Source organism: Psittacula echo (genome assembly GCF_963264785.1).
Source record: "Psittacula echo genome assembly, chromosome: 8".
Taxonomy (NCBI): domain Eukaryota; kingdom Metazoa; phylum Chordata; class Aves; order Psittaciformes; family Psittacidae; genus Psittacula; species Psittacula echo.
Genome location: NC_137744.1, coordinates 17,229,505 through 17,246,753, shown reverse-complemented (window position 1 = coordinate 17,246,753; position 17,249 = coordinate 17,229,505). Strand labels below are relative to the sequence as shown.

Below are 17,249 nucleotides of genomic sequence, written 5' to 3'. Positions count from 1 at the left end.
GGGATGGGTTACGTCTCTGTGGAATACAGTGTTTGGAGACCCTCATGCTTTTGAAGGCAATGGTGGAAGAAACGGACAGTTAAACTAGCAGCTACCCCTATCAGTCATGCAACACAAGACAGAGCCCAAGGAAGCAAAGAAAACACTTCATTATGACACTTTGGAACAGGTAGCATAATTCTGAAGAATTACAAGAGAAATAATGTCCACTGCAAGATGCATATAACCTGTGATGAAGTAGTCAAGAGCACCTCTTCAAAAGCAGTCACCACTGCATGGAGGGCAGGAAGCTGGGGGGCATATGAAAAGATGAACTGTTTCTCAGAGGAAAAAAACCATAAAGGCATCATACAGCCAAAAATCTCCTGAAGTAGCAGTTCAAGCCACTGGAAAAACTGCACCAGGATTGTTACTAATTAAGAGTTTTCTGGTCTAATCTGTCGTTCTGTCTCAAGTCCAAGATTTTCACAGCACAGCCAGGCCAATGCTACCGGTCTATGGGAGATGAACTCCCTTCTCCACTCCAGGAAGAATAGTCAGGCTGATTTGCCCTGCGAATGGCTCTGGGACTCCAGGCCAGATATGTTCCAGTAACTAAATGCAAAGGGTAAAGTGGAGTAAGACAGAGGTTTGAGCTCTCATAACTGTAAAGGAGACTCTGCTTTTACAAGTTATGAAGAACAGAACACGGGTTAGCTGTATGCCTCCTTACAAAGCCCTTGAAGTGCTGGTTCTTCCTTTGCAAGAGAACCGCAGAGGAATTCTGATTTTCTTCATTAGGTTTGGAAATGACTATGTCTCTAAAGCCCCAGCAATCTTCCTCTCTTTCTTTATCAAGGCCACCAAAGATTGTTCAATGACTGCCATCCACTCTAGAGGCTTTCCTGTGCTGACACAGTCTTGCAAACACTAGAAAGAAGCAGGAGTTGAAAACCAGCTGCAAACAAACAGCCAGTTCTATATTTGGGCTTTGGTTGCCTGAAAATAAATAATGCTAATTGAAAAAGAACTCAAGATTAATACACACCCAGTGTCTACCCTATATGGGCAACCTCCACAAATGTCACCTTCTACAAGACATTCCAGTCAGTAGATTACACGAAATTAAGAACAAATGAAAATACCTTGAAATACTTCACACTACTGGAAGAATACACAGAATTTAACAGGTACCTATTTCGACATCATCTTCAGCTTCAGCTTTAAATATGTAGACTTTGATGACTTCTGAACCAAACCCGTCATCTTTAGCAACATCATCATTTGCCACCTCAGTGCTGATTTTCAAGGGAGTGCTTCCTATGTGGTCCAATTTTTCTCCAACATCATCCACTGGAAACATAAGAGAATAAAAATGAGGTTCAAACTAATTTTTTTTTTAAAGTGAGAGTAATCACTAGCATGATTTGCTCCACTACCATCCCCATGCACAGTAAAGGTTTCTATTCATGAGTAGCTTTTACAAAACAGTTAATCTCGAGATACTTAAGAGATTCCAGAAGTTCAATACTAATTTTATTGCAACTCAGGAAACGCAGCAAGAATTACAGAATGAAGAACACAAGAGGGAGCTTGTCATCAAACAGAATGTGGTAATTGGTTACTTCTGAAACTATTACATTGAGAAAGCAAAAATGTATCAATAAGTAAAATTAAATACCTATCAAAAATGTTAAAAATTAACCCAGAATTGCCTGTTACAGTCCAAGTTCTCCAAAATTTCACTGCTTTAAAATTTAGTGACTGAAATATGAAGAGTGATGACTTGGAATATATTCCCAATGAAAGAAGTCTGCATCAAAAGTCTGACATCTTCACTCTGAAAGAAATTATGATTCTATCCACTTTACCATTTGAAAACATATAAATTAAAGATTAGTGTATAATACTCAGCTGATTAAAAGATGCAATGACAACAAATGCCAATACTAATATGTGAAACTGACTTCTCATTCTTCATGTATGCAAGTTAGTCACCCTGAGTTTCTGGTCTATATATTCAAAATGCTCATTTTATTTACACAACAAAAATTCATTCAAACTATTACAAATGTAGAAGTAACACTATTTTGGTAAAAAGGGTATTCACACAGATATCCATACATATGTATACCCCAAATTCCCAATATGGAGTCCACTGAACTAAGCATCTCTCTGACATATGTACTGTCAACGCACTTGGTAGATAAAATTAGCTCCTATGCAGATGGTCAGCACAAACCTGTGCAATGCTTAACACCCACTGAAATCCTATAAATAGGGGAGAATTCCACAAAATATAAACAAAATCTGAAATAAATACATTCCAGGGAAACAGCAATTTACTGCACATATAACACTGAAGTATGTGCAAACTAGGTTAAAGAAAATAAATCATTTAAATTGGTATCACAGTGACAATGTTTCACAACCAAGAACACAGCCTACTCAATGGGGACACTGCAAACTCTGATGATCAATGAAAGAATGCCTGCAGTGCTTCCCAGTGCCCTCTGTGCAGTGGTGACTGCTCTTGACGAGTTGCTCTTGACTACTTCAGGCTACAGCCTGGAGCACTGAGGTAAACTGGAGTTAGTTTAAGCTTCTCTTAATATTCCAGGCAGTCATGCGAGGTGGTTCAGAACCTGCTAGAAAAGGAGCAGATGCCTCTCCTGCAGCAGGGCAGGAATCCACCACAGCAATCCCAAACTAAGCTCTTCCCACTCATGGAGAGGATTCCACAGAAACACCTATCCAACACTATTTTTCATCCCCACACTGAGGAACCTTGCTTCTATTTCACATATCTTGGACAGCACCAGAACAGTACAGAAGTTATTGAGGACAGAACTAGATATACTAATGTAGATGCAAATAAGTCAAGCAATTGGTTTTATTTTAGAACCTCTGAAAATTAGTATTTTGATGAAAAATAGGTGGAAAACTTTAAAAAATGCTACATTGTAGCAGTTTGTTTTGTTAATAAGAGATTAATTACACTGCTGAAAAAATACTAAACTTGAATCAGCAGGGAAAAAAAAATTTCCTCCAGAGTTGTTTTTTTTTTTTTTTTTTTCTAAATATAAATTAAAATTGATTCCAGCAACATCAACACCTTCATCTGTTAGAAGGTGACATGTACTGCATGGCCTTCATGTTACCTTGCAGGACAAGAACACTAAGAATTACGAACACCACAGATGAGAAAGCCACACAGACAGCATGGCACATTCCTCTAATGCTTAAGTTGACCAGCATCAGGTTATCAGTACATCTTTATATCCAGTATGGGGGTGTTACTGCATCTGCTGACATTTTTTATGCTGCCAGAATGGAGTTATTAGAAGAGAGGATCTTGTATCCTCTGCTAATAGGAAAAGGGAAGATGCTAAAACCTACTTATCTTGGAAAAAGTATTTCTATATATTTACTATGTTTGAATTTATTGAAGACCATTTTCTCTTCTGCATGGTTTTAATAAGTTATAGAAGTTTCTTATCTATACTCTTTAAAGTGATACACATATATTTTGTTCTAGTACAGTGAACATTTCCACTGCACATGAATCTCTGAAGGACTAGAGGTAACAAGGAGTGATACCATCAACAGCTGTACGACTAGACATGCTGCTAAAATGCAGAAAGAATATTTAAAGGCTGAGTGAAAGAAATCCCCAATTGTAAGCAGTTACTGCAATTTTAGAATGGGTAGGTGGGAGTAAAGTTATTTTCAAATCTGCAACTCAAGTAACACCTATTTCTTCTAAACTCATACATTTTATAAACTTCACACATTATCAGTTTAACCTGGAAAAGAAACATTTCTGTACTGGAAGGTTATTTAACAATGGCAACTTCCTAATGAACAGCTGAGTAACTACATGTATGTGGTAATCAGTTTTCTTTATGGCAAAAATTTCCAACTATTTAACTACTATTGAGTGACAATGAGTGTACACCATTGTGTATCTGGTAAAAGAACATAAGGAAATCTACGCAATTTTAGACAGTTGGGTTATCAGGACATCAGCTGCAATGCAGCAAAAATTACAGAAAGAAAAAAGGAGGATTTTTTTCAATTTTATGATTTTATAATAATATGCATTTTCAGCCAAAAACATAAAGTAAAATACAGGAATAGAGCACAGATGCTCACATGCTGTATTTTAATTAAAGCCCCAAATCTTCTATATTCTTCAAAACCACAAGGAGCCGTGGTTACTTCCACATCACCAAGCACCCTGTGTGTTTTCAAAGGTCTTCAGTCTCTACAGCTTAAGCTAAAGTAATGGAAACGTACTGGGAAGCATCTGTACCCAGGGCCTCTGGAATCCCTTTTCTCAAAAAAAAAAAAAAAAATCAGAAGTGTAATATAACAAAATCTGAAAAATACAAACTGGACTGAGAAAACGATACTGATATAGGCTGTCATTTGTAAGATGTTGCCTCTTGTTTCAAATACCTCAACAACAAAAAGACATTAAATCGCCAATTGCTATTGCTTAAATTGCTATTGCTTAAATTGCTGTCTTACATGAAGTACTTTTCATGGATTCAATCTACTTCTTAAACACATTTAGGTAAGGGGAAAACAATCAATACAGCAGGACACATGTAATCTTTGTCAAGTTCCAAAATAGTAGGACTATTTTCAAAAACAGATGGTGAAATATTCTATTGTCAAAATAATAAAACTTCAATCACAGACTGCTAACCCATCAGTGTTAAATCATCTGATGACTTTCCCCAGTGATAGTTCTCAGGAACAGGAATGCTTACTTTAGGTCAATGGAATATGAAAGTGTCTTCCAGATCTGACTCATCCGCCAGAAGCACTACATATTAATATCTCGTCACTTAAAATTAACTGAAAAAACACAACAGAGAACCTTCATAAATATATGCTGAATCCTCCTAAATAAACAAGGTTTAAAGGAAAACTCAGCACACTTCCAATTTTCAACTTACCTTACTTCGCTGTTTTCAGGTGTGTGATGTCCAGATTCACCGTGGATTGCCAGCTCCCAATTCATGTGATGCCTCAGCATGCACTATGCTGGTGATATCACACCCACCATAGGAGCCCGTAGGGATAACATGAGGGCAAGATAGGTCCCATGGTTTTACATTTTCAAATCGTTTTCTAATGTCTGAGGTACTTATTTTATATCCCATAGGTTACAATATAGGAGTACTAATATAAAATGTTTAGCAACTTACGTAACACTGTATTGTAATATACTAAAAAGGAGGTGGTGGTGGAACAGTACCTTACCCCTAAAGGTCAGCTCCAGTGTTGTTCTTTGGTGGGTATGAGGTCACCAACATAGTGCATGCAGGGCCAGCACACGGATCAGGAGCTGGCAATCCGCTGTGGGTCTGAATATCGCAAACCTGAAAAACAAAAAAAGGGTATGCTTTAAGCTACACGTGTCCTAACTCCTCCCTGGCAAAATGGGATGCACTGTTCCTAATTTTCCCATCTCGGTACAAGACGGACTGGATTCACGATCCCAACATTTGCATTCAGAATTTCCTTTTTAAGCAGGTATTCTGGATATTTTAAACAAGGGACTGTGCATATCCCATGGCATACGTTGTGAACATATCAGAGAAATATTTAAGACTTAAATCACCTTCTAAAGCTGATTTAAAAAAGCTGAATTTGTCTGCACTGAGAGAGTAGAGTAGTGACAATCTTCTAGTGTAAATTTCCTATTACAAAATCATACACAGCTGATTTACACAACTGTCAAGAGAAACTTCTTATCTTCCAAGGAGTATTTACACAAAAATGTAATTACCAGTAGCGTATAAAATAGCTGCATGGCAATGTCTTAAAATGGTGATAAATCAGCTTTCAGTGTATTTAAACTGTAACTCCCAACAAAAGAGTAAGGTCAGTTAAAAATCCACGCTCAGCTCAGCTTCACACCCTAAAATGTTTGTGTTCCACAGAACAGCTGGTGGTATTCCCTAAGAGCATTATCTGCTATCTTATGTAAAATCACCCTTTCTAGATGCTAGATTTCATTAAAAGGCAGCTAAGTATTTTGAGATTCTTATAAACTATCATTTTGATGTGGTTTACATTATAAAAAAGTTAAACAGTCCATATATACACACCCCAAAAGAAATATGAAGGTAACTTTCTACAGTATCTACTGAACATCTGACAATTTAAAAATGTAAGTAAATAAAAGGTGTTTTAAACTGCTTGATAAACGGAGGCATTTATCTATTCCACACAACAGATTATCTGCACAAACATAACCATTCAAGGTGAATTTAAAAACATTTAAAACCTAAACTTCCCCCAACTGTGTAAGATTAACTTTTTATGAGAACAAATAAATAGCAGGGATTTTGTTGTGTCAAGTTGCCACCCCCAGCATAATACAGCCTCAAAACTTAGCAGAGGCAAAGAGAATTCGTCTTTATCAATGACCCCGATGAGGAGACTGAGTGCATCCTCAGCAAGTTTGTTGATGACACCAAGGTGGGTGGGAGTGTTGATCTGCTTGAGGATAGGAAGGCTCTGCAAAGGGATCTGGGCAGGATAGATCAACGGGCTGTGGCCAGTGGTACAAGGTTCAACAAGGCAAAGTGCTAGGTCCTGCACTTGGGCCACAACAACCCTGTGTAACACCACACAGATGAGCGGCTGGAAACCTGCCTGGCGGAAAAGGGCTTGGGGGTGTTGGCTGAGCCAGCTTGTGCCCATGTGGCCAAAAAGGCCATTGATATCCTGGCTTGTATCAGCACCAGTGTGGCCAGCAGAAATAGGGCAGGGATTGTCTCCCTGTTCTTGACACTGGTAAGACTGCACCTTGACTCCTGGGCTCACTTTTGGGCCCCTCACTACGACAGATATTGAGGTGCTGGAGTGGACCCAGAGAAGGCCAACAAAGCTGGTGAATGGTTTGAAGAATAAATCTGATGTAGAAAGGCTGAGACCTGGAGTGTTTAGTCTGGAGAAAAGGAGCTTTGGGGGGACCTTCTACAACTACCTGAAAGGAGGTTGTACTGAGATGGGGGTTGGTCTCTTCTCCCAAGTAAAAAGGGACAGGACAAGAGGAAATGGCCTCAAGTTGTGCCAGGGGAGGTTTAGACTGGATATAAGAAAAATGTCTTTACCAAAAGGGTTGTCAAGCATTAGAACAGGCTGCCCAGGGAAGTGATGGAGTCCCCATCTCTGGAGGTATTTAGAAGTGTAGATGTGGTACTCACTGACATGGTTTAGTGGTGGATCTGGCAGTGCGAGGTTAACAGTTGGACTTGCTAACCTTAAAGGTCTTTTCCAACCTGACCGATTCTGTGATTCTATGACTACCTTAATTTATCTAAAATGATTACTTCAAATTCTAAACTAACAATGTAGCTTCCAACTGTGAATATTCAGACGTACCATGATTATATATATATAGTAAAAAAAAAAAAAAAAAAAAATCTAATTTGCTGAAAACTAGGTCTCAAACTGGCTTTGAAACATTGCAAAAGCCACTGGCAGGCTGGAGAACATGTGACAAAACTATAAATGTACCAGATACAGCTGGAGTTATCAGGTAACTTACTGAACATTTAAGATGCTCTTGTCTATGTGCAGCAGTCATCATTATCAATCACACTCATCTATCTTAGAAGGAATTCCAAAGATGACTTTACTTACAATTACAAAGGTGCAGTTGGAAATACCGCAGTTACAGAATACAACTCATCGTAAGTACTCTGTCAGAAAGGAGGAATTTTTTCAGTGAAACAACTGACTGTAAAAATGGTGTTGCTTCATTTACAAACAAGACTTTCTGTTGTAGGTATAATTTGCTTTTAGACTGAGGGCTTTTTGGTTCTTTTTTCAAAACAAAGCCCTATTTTTACTACTGTTAGTGACATATGGCATTACAATAATGATAAAATGATAAAAAGTATTTGCTGTCCCTCCCATATCCCACAAAAAAGACCAAAATTATATTTTGCATAAGGGACATAAATGATAGGAAATACTGAGATCATTACAATCACCAATCAGTCATGTCCTCTGTCTTGAAAGCTGCATTAAATGCAGCTTGCTGTGAACAAGCTGACACTTTGACACACCTGGCATTGCCGTTTTTCTAACATGGTGCTTTTGACGAAATAAAGCCTGGTTTGACCTACTCACGTTTCAATAACTCATTTGCAGAAGTCAAATATCTAAAACTATCATACATTTTATCAAATTCATGTGACAATAAAACCTTTGTGTATAACTTAATCACTGAAGAAACGTAAGATACCTAAGGTCCTTTCAGTAGATCTCACTCAAGTAGTATAGGACCATACAGTTTCCTCAGAGTTGAGTGCTGCATGGAAAGTGAAATGGGCAGCTACTTTCCAGTGTTAAAGAGCCAATCAATTAATACACACAACCCCTTAATGGTCAAGTTAAGTCCAGAACACCACAACATACAATAAAATGCCCATTTTCATTTGTAATACAGCTAAACAAATATTTTGTGGGCACGTAAAAGAAAACTGTGTCAAGTATCTTAAAAACTGACTTCTTTGTTGGATTCTACTGATTAAACCAAACCCATTATTTTTACAACAATCCATATAACATGGTAATATACCTGTATATTTAAAAAAACCCTGTATTATACTAAAAATACGTGGAATGTTCAACTTTGCAATGTGTTTGTCTTAATTTCCATGAATATCTAGTTTCAGAAACAGAGACATACACACACATTCGCTCAACAGCATGAATGTCATTCTTTTTCTTGCTGTATCAATGATAATGGATTTTTCATCATGAAACCCCAAATCCAGACACCAAGAATTAATTGGGCAACAGACTATGACTTGAGAGTTCCAGTACACAATGCAGCAAGAACCAGTTAGAGGAACTTCTCCCCACCAGACCACTTCCACTTCAGATAATCTCTTGTTCGTATCTACCTCTGTTTAACTTACAAGATATCATTAAGTAGTCCTCAGATGTGCTCTTGCCATCATCATCATCTTCTGTTTTTATAGTCACTGTGGAGCCAGGAACAGCACCAGCTGCTTGAATGACTGCTTCAGAATCCGAGTTTGTTACGAGAACTTCTTCTGAAACCATTGTTGGTGAGTTGGCTCCTGACACAGAGTCTTGCACCACATGCTCCAAATGTCCATCAGGACCCGTTACAAGATCAGCCACAAAAACCTGATCAGGAACTCTAACGGTTTCTGTTATTAGATCAGAAGTCAAAACATGATCACTGGTATCTAAAGCTTCTTCAATAGCAACATCAGCTTCCAAAACAGAATCAGGAACAATTACACCTTCTGTTACAACGTCAGTTTCAGTGATGATGTCAGGTCCTTGGACAACTTCAGCTGCTAAGCCATGATCAAGAGCTATCCCATCATCGGTAACAACATCAGAAACTAGGACAGCTTCAGGAACTGATACAACAATATGGTCTCCATCAATATGAGCAGTGCCAGCCATTCCAGCCACTATGAAACAATCATGAATGAGGAGAAAAACGTTAAAATTATTGCATTAGCTATTAGTTTATCTGTGGAATAACTGTATAGAGAAGTTAAACACAGATGTACAAATCTGTCACTTTTCAACAATCCACACTTTGCATTTCACCTGACAAGATTTATCCAAAGCAGCCTGTATTCTTTAAATTAAGAAAAACAAAACATTCACTTCTTCAAGACATAATGTGGCGTTTGTCCCAAATTTAGGTTTTACAATGCTGATACGTTAAAAATGACAGGCCAGTTTGCAATTGCATCTTTTTTTTAAATCCCAGTTAGAAAATATTTGATTACAGTAGTACCTTGCACCTTCACAGAATTCTTGTGTGACATGGGAAGTGTGGTGACAATACATTAATTGCTGTTACAGTACAAGGACTCCCATCCTTTAGACTGCATGGACCTTGATAAAAAAATACTCAGCTGTATGAAATATTTGTAGTATAATTTCCAGCAACTTGACACATTGCAAGGAATGGCTCTAAGCAGAAACCTGTTTTTCATTAATAGACTTGACTAGCCAGTCATGTTTACACACTACTTCTCTATATATAAAAAAGAATGCAGTGAATTATTTTAACACACACATAAGCAGAAGTTTCAATCTTAATGAATAAAACATGCAAGAAAATGGTTCTGATCAGAATGAAAAAAACTTACTCAGCATTGCACTGCAAATGCCGTTATTCTGATATACTGAGGGATGTTAATTCACTTTAGAACAAATACATGGTCCCTCTCAATACTTGAGAAGGACTGTCACCTCTCGTCATAATGCAGAAATTGAAATCCACAAAGAAAAGAGTGGAGACTTCCTGGTATCCTTTTTCTAAACCTTCAGAATTGCTGACGTTATTCAGCACTGCTTAATTACGAAAATAATTTAGAATCAAATTTTCTTACATGAGCACAGTCCCAGGACTGATGTTCTTTACAGAAGACTTCTAAGCACATGTGAACATGCAGATTTAGCTAAATTTGTAAACTGTTATCTACATCATGTTATCTGCTCTCACACAGACAAAGACATTATTTCCCACCACATTTACTGAAATACCCTAAAGGAGACAGTAACCAATGTAAGCACACAGAAGCTTGAATGCTGATTACATCCTGTGCTGGATGTTATTTACCTCTCCTGTATGTGGGAGATGTAACAACTAGTCAAGGTGATGTCATGATTTCAAGCACAAGCACACACCCCACAAAACTGGTGAGCTCCAGATAACATTTTATGTCTCATCTAGAGCACTTTGGGCCTCAGACTTAACTTCCTTTCCCCTCCTTCACAGCATTACTTCAGTGTTTTGGAATAAGTGACTATTTCAAGATCAGCAACCGAAGTCTACAACGACATGGTATATGGCACTTAAATCTACTGTCTCAAAAAAGTCATGCAAATAGCAATATTATATTAGTCAGCTCTACATCTTGATATTTATAAACATTTAGCAAACCCCTGAAAAACCAGTCTTGATTTTATTAATTATTTTTTAATAGTAAAAATGTTTACCAAAATCCTGCATAATCATAGTGTGAGGCATTTTGGATTCTTGTGTTTGCAATCCAAGACTTCCACCACCTGGATCCATAGTCAGCCAAGCTCATTCACAGACAACTGCAACAACAGCAAAATCAGATTTTACATTAAACAATGTTATATTGTGTTCATTAGCTTTACTGGATTAACGTGTCACCCTGACAAACTGAAAGCAGCACTTATCAAAGGCTTAAAGAAAAAAGCATGCAGTACTTGGTACAATTTACTTTCATTTATTCTTTTGTTTTATATTTTTGACCTAAAATCCTGAAAATGTTCCCATTCATAAGCAGTCCTACAGTAATCGAAAGAATTACATGTGACTGAAATCAAACAAGTCAGTAATTCTTGGTCAGGACTTAAATGGGTTTTTTTTTATACAAGTCTTTGGCTACTGCCTGGCCTAGAACAGTTCTGTTCATATTCTGTAGAATTTAACTGGAAAGTGCTCCTAGTTACCATTCAGCATGCAGAGGTATGTTTCAACATCCCTTTGTTTCTAGGAGCAGTAAACACAAAAAATGCCTAAGTTGGCGATTTCCCCACTGCAAACTGAACACTTAGATGTGTTTCCAGTTTTCTGAGAATGAAATTTCTATAGAGTAACAGTTCAATAACTGACAGCAAAGATCTCACCTGCAACACCAGCAGCAGGGTCAGGACACAGCAACAAAATATAACACATTAGTAAAAATGAACCTAGCCATGGGTAACTTAGTATCTAGAAGCAGAAACTTTGTCAAGAAGTGAGTGAACTTTGCCTTAAACTGTAGCTTGCTACAGAAGCAATACAAGTCAAGAGATCAGTAGCGTGTACATACCCTTACTAACTACATGCCTTACTGTAATAACATATATACTAGCAACTGTGCACGAAGAAGCCACTTCTGCTCTATCCCTGCCTCTAGATACTCTTTAACTAATTACCAAGACTGGTGATTACAGCGTGTGGAGCCACACCAAAGGAAGTCAAGCACCATATTGAGAGTATCAATTTTTTTTCCTTGAGTCTTTCACAATTTTGTATCTATCAGGTATTTCAAAACAAATTCTAATGTGTACATTTAATTGGATGGTATGTTTAATTATAGGTAATTATAAGTTTCAAAAAAAACCTGCATCATGCACTACATTTCTGAGAACAAAATGCCCAAGCTCATTTCCCTTCCAGCGGCTGCATATGAACCCCCCTACTACATTAAGAGTCTGACAGAAGGCCCAATAGAAAATTTAATCAGCCCTCAGTTAGATTTGCATGCACAGTGCAGAACTACCCATTATAACATGCAACAGCTAAGCACAAGAGAGGCCAACTTATTTCAACGTCTCCACTGCCATGATACTCGCTGAAGAGACAGTGCTCAACAGACTTCAGGGCTGACACCTCTGTTCACCATTCCAGCGTTAGGACTACATTACCCACATTGGTTGACATTTCATTTCAAAACTGTCAGGTTTTTCTAGAAATCTTATCTTCCAACACTGTCCCTTCTGTGCTGCCTCATTTCTGCTGCCAGGGAAAGCTGGTCCTATGCAGCTATCTACAATACCCCTCTAATAGAAAACTTAGCTTTAAAAGCTACTGATAGAAAAAAAACACCAACTCTTGGTAAACTCCCCAGTTACCCTTTCATTGTTACACCTTCATCTTTCTTTTGTTTTTGACAATTGCTTTGCTGCTTTGGCTCTTCTAATGCCCCTTAATGTTTTAGGGGCTTCCGTTTCCAGATTTCTCTTTTGTCAGACCTATTTTCCTCAATCATTTAAAATTACACCAGTTCCTCAAACCTTGCCACACACCTATGCCAGCTTTACTTCTGAGATTCTCACAGTCATTGAAACGCAATTCCAATTATTCCAGTATCTAAGAATTTTCACACATGGAGAGTAAACGCTGAGCTTTTCACTGAACTCAATTTTACCAAGATCTCCATTTCTGGTATCATCTGTCTCGAGGATGCTGCATCTCTTCCATAAGACTTGTTTTCAGAGAAAGAGAAAGCATGTAACAGTTCTTTGACAGAACGTTTCCATAAAATACAGGAGAGAAGGATAAAATAGCATTCCTCTCTGTTATTTGCATTGCTACTAAATAAAAGTGTGTTAAAGTGTGGGGATTCCGAATTGTTTGCAGCTTGCTGCAACCCAGAAGTCTTTTACACAAGTTCTCAGTGGAGATGAAATGACTGCATAAAAGCAGCTACAGGAGCATAAAGAGAGCAAGGGTTTTGTAGGTGAGAAATCTCTAGCTTAAAAAGCCTCTGTTGCACAAGACTAAAATCTTGAACTTTTCTGCCCTCTCATATCCAAGAATCAGAAATAAATGACAGTATCACACAGAAAATGAAGTTTCAGGAGCTGTGGGAAGTGAACACAGAATAAGAGCTCAAGTAAGAACTGCTTGGAACTGCATGGTGGGGAGATGAACAGGGAAGTACAAACGCGTCTAAGAGCAAGTCTCAAAAATAGGGTACTTTCACTGCTGTAGCACCAACCTTGATTTCGCTTTTCTGAATCTCATGAAAAATTGACCCCTATCCTATCGCAAGAATGTCTTTAAGTCTGTGCATCTAAATCCAAAATACACTAGAAACTTCAAGTACTTTGTGGTACAACCTATTTGACAACCCTGCTGCAATGAAATATAACACAACAGACTTAAGCACTAACATAGTCAAGCGAGGTGAGTAATAAAATAAACCAAGCTGTAATAAATGGCGTTAAGTGCCTCAAGTTTCTGAGACACTTTCAGGCTAGAACCAAAGGACCCAGAGAGCCAGGACCTAATGCAACTCACACTATTGCACTAATCCAGAAGTAAACCACACTGCAGTAGACATGACATTAATTTCTCTTAAACATGAAGCTCTATCAGTTACAGGCACAAGAGTCCGTGGTAAAAGACCTAAAAACCGAAGGGAGTCAATTACCACATTTATGGCAACACTTGTGGCTCACCAGAACTGACAGTGCTGGATCCCTGGCACCAAACCAAGTTGCCATTGTGAGGGAGATGCTGGCACTCTGTTAGTGCCTAAAGTCACGCTGCACAGGGCTGACCCACAGAATCAGGTGGTCTCTACTGTGTCAGTCCAGCATCAGGCAGTCTGCGTGTGGAAACTGAAGCTCCAGGTGTTGTTCAAGCCAGGCAGAAAGCCACCAAGGTGAGATGACGTGAAAAGTCAATTGTAGTGCTACATTGCTTTTCCTTTAGCATGACTGTGTTAAATGCCTTCGCTCCAGCAGGTGATGCAGAATTCCTATTCTGTGCAGGCCACGCCACAAATGCCAGGTGGGTACGACTCTGTCTTTGGGGTTTTTTTATATGAAAAAATACAAAACAGGGTAACAAATAATCTTAAAGGTGAGAAATGTGGAAAACACAATCCATGCTTACTGCATCTTCATTGTCAAGGAAGGAACTGAGCAGATCATTCCTTCTTTTATACTCTTCAAATCCTCAAGCGAAGGAAGCAGGAAGTGGTCCACAATGATGGTAATTTCAAGAAAAAGTCACGGATCCACCCCAAGGAGGTTTCAACTTAACTGAGAATACAAAAGAACCAAAGAACTTGTATCACCTAGTGTCACTATCATCCTTTCCACATTCTATCATCCTTTCCACATTGTCTCCATATACTGTTTGATCAAACCTACTTCTCTCAAATTGTTACATCAGCAATACTAACTCCTGGGGACAATGACATAACATTCTTCTTGCAGAGCCACTGGAATTCCCCAAAATAATTTCTCGATAGTGCCATAACAGAGTAAGTTAGGTCATAGACCAGCCAGTACTATAAAAACACAAGTCAAGTATTATCCATGAGAAAACAGTCTAGGATTTCACTAACCCAATTCCACCCAGACAATCAAATTTCAATGTAGTTTTACATTTTGGCTAAAAATCAAATTATTTAACATTTGCAAGAATTGCAGAGCAGTTTCAGAACCTTCATGCAGTGCTCCAGCACTTCTCAATTATGGTCACAGCCATCTGAAACTCTTAGGGTAGCTAACAAATACTTGCCATTACAAAATAATATTCAGCTCTGGACCATAAATGGCTAAGTTAATATAGTAACTTCAGAACTAATGCAATACTTCGCAATTTCCAGCCTTCACACTCAGGTAATCCTTCTTTTTTTAAGGTAAATCGTTATGAAAAATTATCTTAAATTATATCAATCTTGGATTACAGAAGAACATGCTGAGCTTTCCTTTCTTCTCAATAAGCAATCTAATTTGTTCACAGATTATACAATTCGATGCCCAAATCTGTTACATATTGTGCTACACAGAAAATTCAATGCAAAGTAAGACTACTACTTCAACTTTAAAATTAGAGTTTCTGCAAGGAAAGCAAATTATCACTAAAAGGAGTATTCTCCTAGTAGCTAACAGAGCTATAAAGAAGTACAGCTATGCGATGGCACCTTCTGTGCAAGTAGTACTATGAATACCTCAAACTTCCACTAAACCCAGAGATGGGTGATGACACACTAGCAAAGAACATGCTGAAGCTGTACCTCAGCTGATGCAGCTGGTATCCAACCCTCACTTAATCATACTCTTCTAAACCCTCAATGCAGACACAGGACAGAGCTGCATTAACTACACGATCACCAATTTCTTTTTCAGATTTACTTCTGGGTCTTAAAGGAATGCAGGGACAGCAAGAACCCCCCTTGCTGCTAATGCTGGAACAATTAACATGAGGTTATGCCCACGGTTCTCCTACAATTGGTTGTTTCTGCTCACAGATTTCAGCAGTGCAGATGATTCAGTTTCACACAATATATGCATGCAAATCCTATTACTGGAAACAGCAAAAAATGTAGTACAGTGATTAACTGTGGTTCTACACCATGTTATATACCCACACAACAGAATAAATGTTTTTTTCATGTTTTAAAAAGGACTGAGAAATAAGGCAGAAAGCCACAATTCGGTATACTGTCAAAATCCAAAACTTACCCATACCTCTTGCCTCTAACTACCAAGATCTCAAGGTTTTTTTCTCTCAATTCTCCTTCTCCTTTGTGTATTTAAAGAAAATACCACAAAAATGCTTTAGTAGCACCAGCCATTAAAATAATATCATTTTACAACAAACTATTTTTATTATTTTTTTATATTATAGCATGTTATTTTGTACCAGGAAGGAGGACATTACCATGAGATCCCAAAATGAAGAATTTCACGAACCAGTTACTAAACTGAGACTCCAGGGTAGCATCTCAAGCCTAAATTTTTAAAATATGCATGTATCTGAGATTGGTTTCCTTTTTCTGAAAACCATCTCTCTCTAACTAGCTTCAGATAGAAGCTATTCCAGTTCTTTATGCCAAACCTCTTCCTTAAAGACGGCTCAGCCGAGACCAAGCAATGAATTTTAGGGTAAAAAAAGGGATATATAACCTCTATGTCTCTGGGCAGGAACGCTACTGTAAATTACTACTGTAAACGGTGTTTAAAATTTAAAATCAAAGGTAACATTTGGCAGTTTGGCATTACCTAAAAATACATAACAGCAAAACTCAGCTTAGAAACTGGTAAAGGCCCAGGCCCTTATAAACACTGCTCTTGGTATACACAGTGATTTATTCTTAAGTTTACTCTTCCCATAAAAATATCATAAAATAACCATTCCTATTTTAATTTTAAGTAAGCTTTCAAAAAGCACCCTAAATTGAGAAATCTTTACCAAAGTATTTTAAGGAAGGGAAAAAACAACACCTCAGCACTCCCAGGGAAAAAAGAAAAGGGTGTCATTCCTGTACCCAGGGGCACAGTGGAGCTCCCAGTCACAATGCTGGCTTACAGGCACTGTTGGCATACTTTAGATTTTTATAACATAACAAATATTTATACAAAATGCCAATTATAACTCAATAAATTTACACACGAGTATGTACTTAATACATTTTTTTACATCTCTTAAACAGTGTGACATCCTAAACATCCTTTTTTAAATCTCCTAACCCTGCAAACGCCAAGCATCTCCCAGTTCACACATATAAGTGTTCCAGTATGTGCAGGGGATACATATGCACATCAAGCATATTTGCATGGTCAGTCCTTAAGCACTCCTTTAAAATAATGATTTTTTTTTCTAAATAATTATGCCCTGTTTACATATAATAAAGCAAAACACAACAGAATTTGTCTGGTGTTTCAAATATTTGTAAGCTGCTTATGACATTTTAATT

General features: G+C 37.9%; 1 protein-coding gene across 7 annotated transcripts in view; it reads right to left on the bottom strand.

The window, feature by feature from the left end:
* The window catches only part of ZNF711 (zinc finger protein 711), a 33,363-nt gene that overhangs the window by 14,486 nt on the left and 1,628 nt on the right, over window positions 1–17,249 (bottom strand). For 5 of the 7 annotated variants that reach the window (XR_013957578.1, XR_013957579.1, XM_080625014.1 and 2 more), the window contains exons 2-5: window positions 13,996–14,583; window positions 11,011–11,115; window positions 8,934–9,464; window positions 1,174–1,332 (exon numbers count right to left, since the gene is read on the bottom strand). Coding sequence is in view for 5 of the 7 variants with exons in the window: in XM_080625014.1 (XP_080481140.1) it covers window positions 1,174–1,332; window positions 8,934–9,464; window positions 11,011–11,089 (769 nt within the window). In the remaining 2 variants the exon portion in view is untranslated. The remainder of the gene's footprint in view (window positions 1–1,173; window positions 1,333–8,933; window positions 9,465–11,010; window positions 11,116–13,995; window positions 14,584–17,249) is intronic. The other 2 variants (XM_080625015.1, XM_080625016.1) reach the window with 2 other exon arrangements.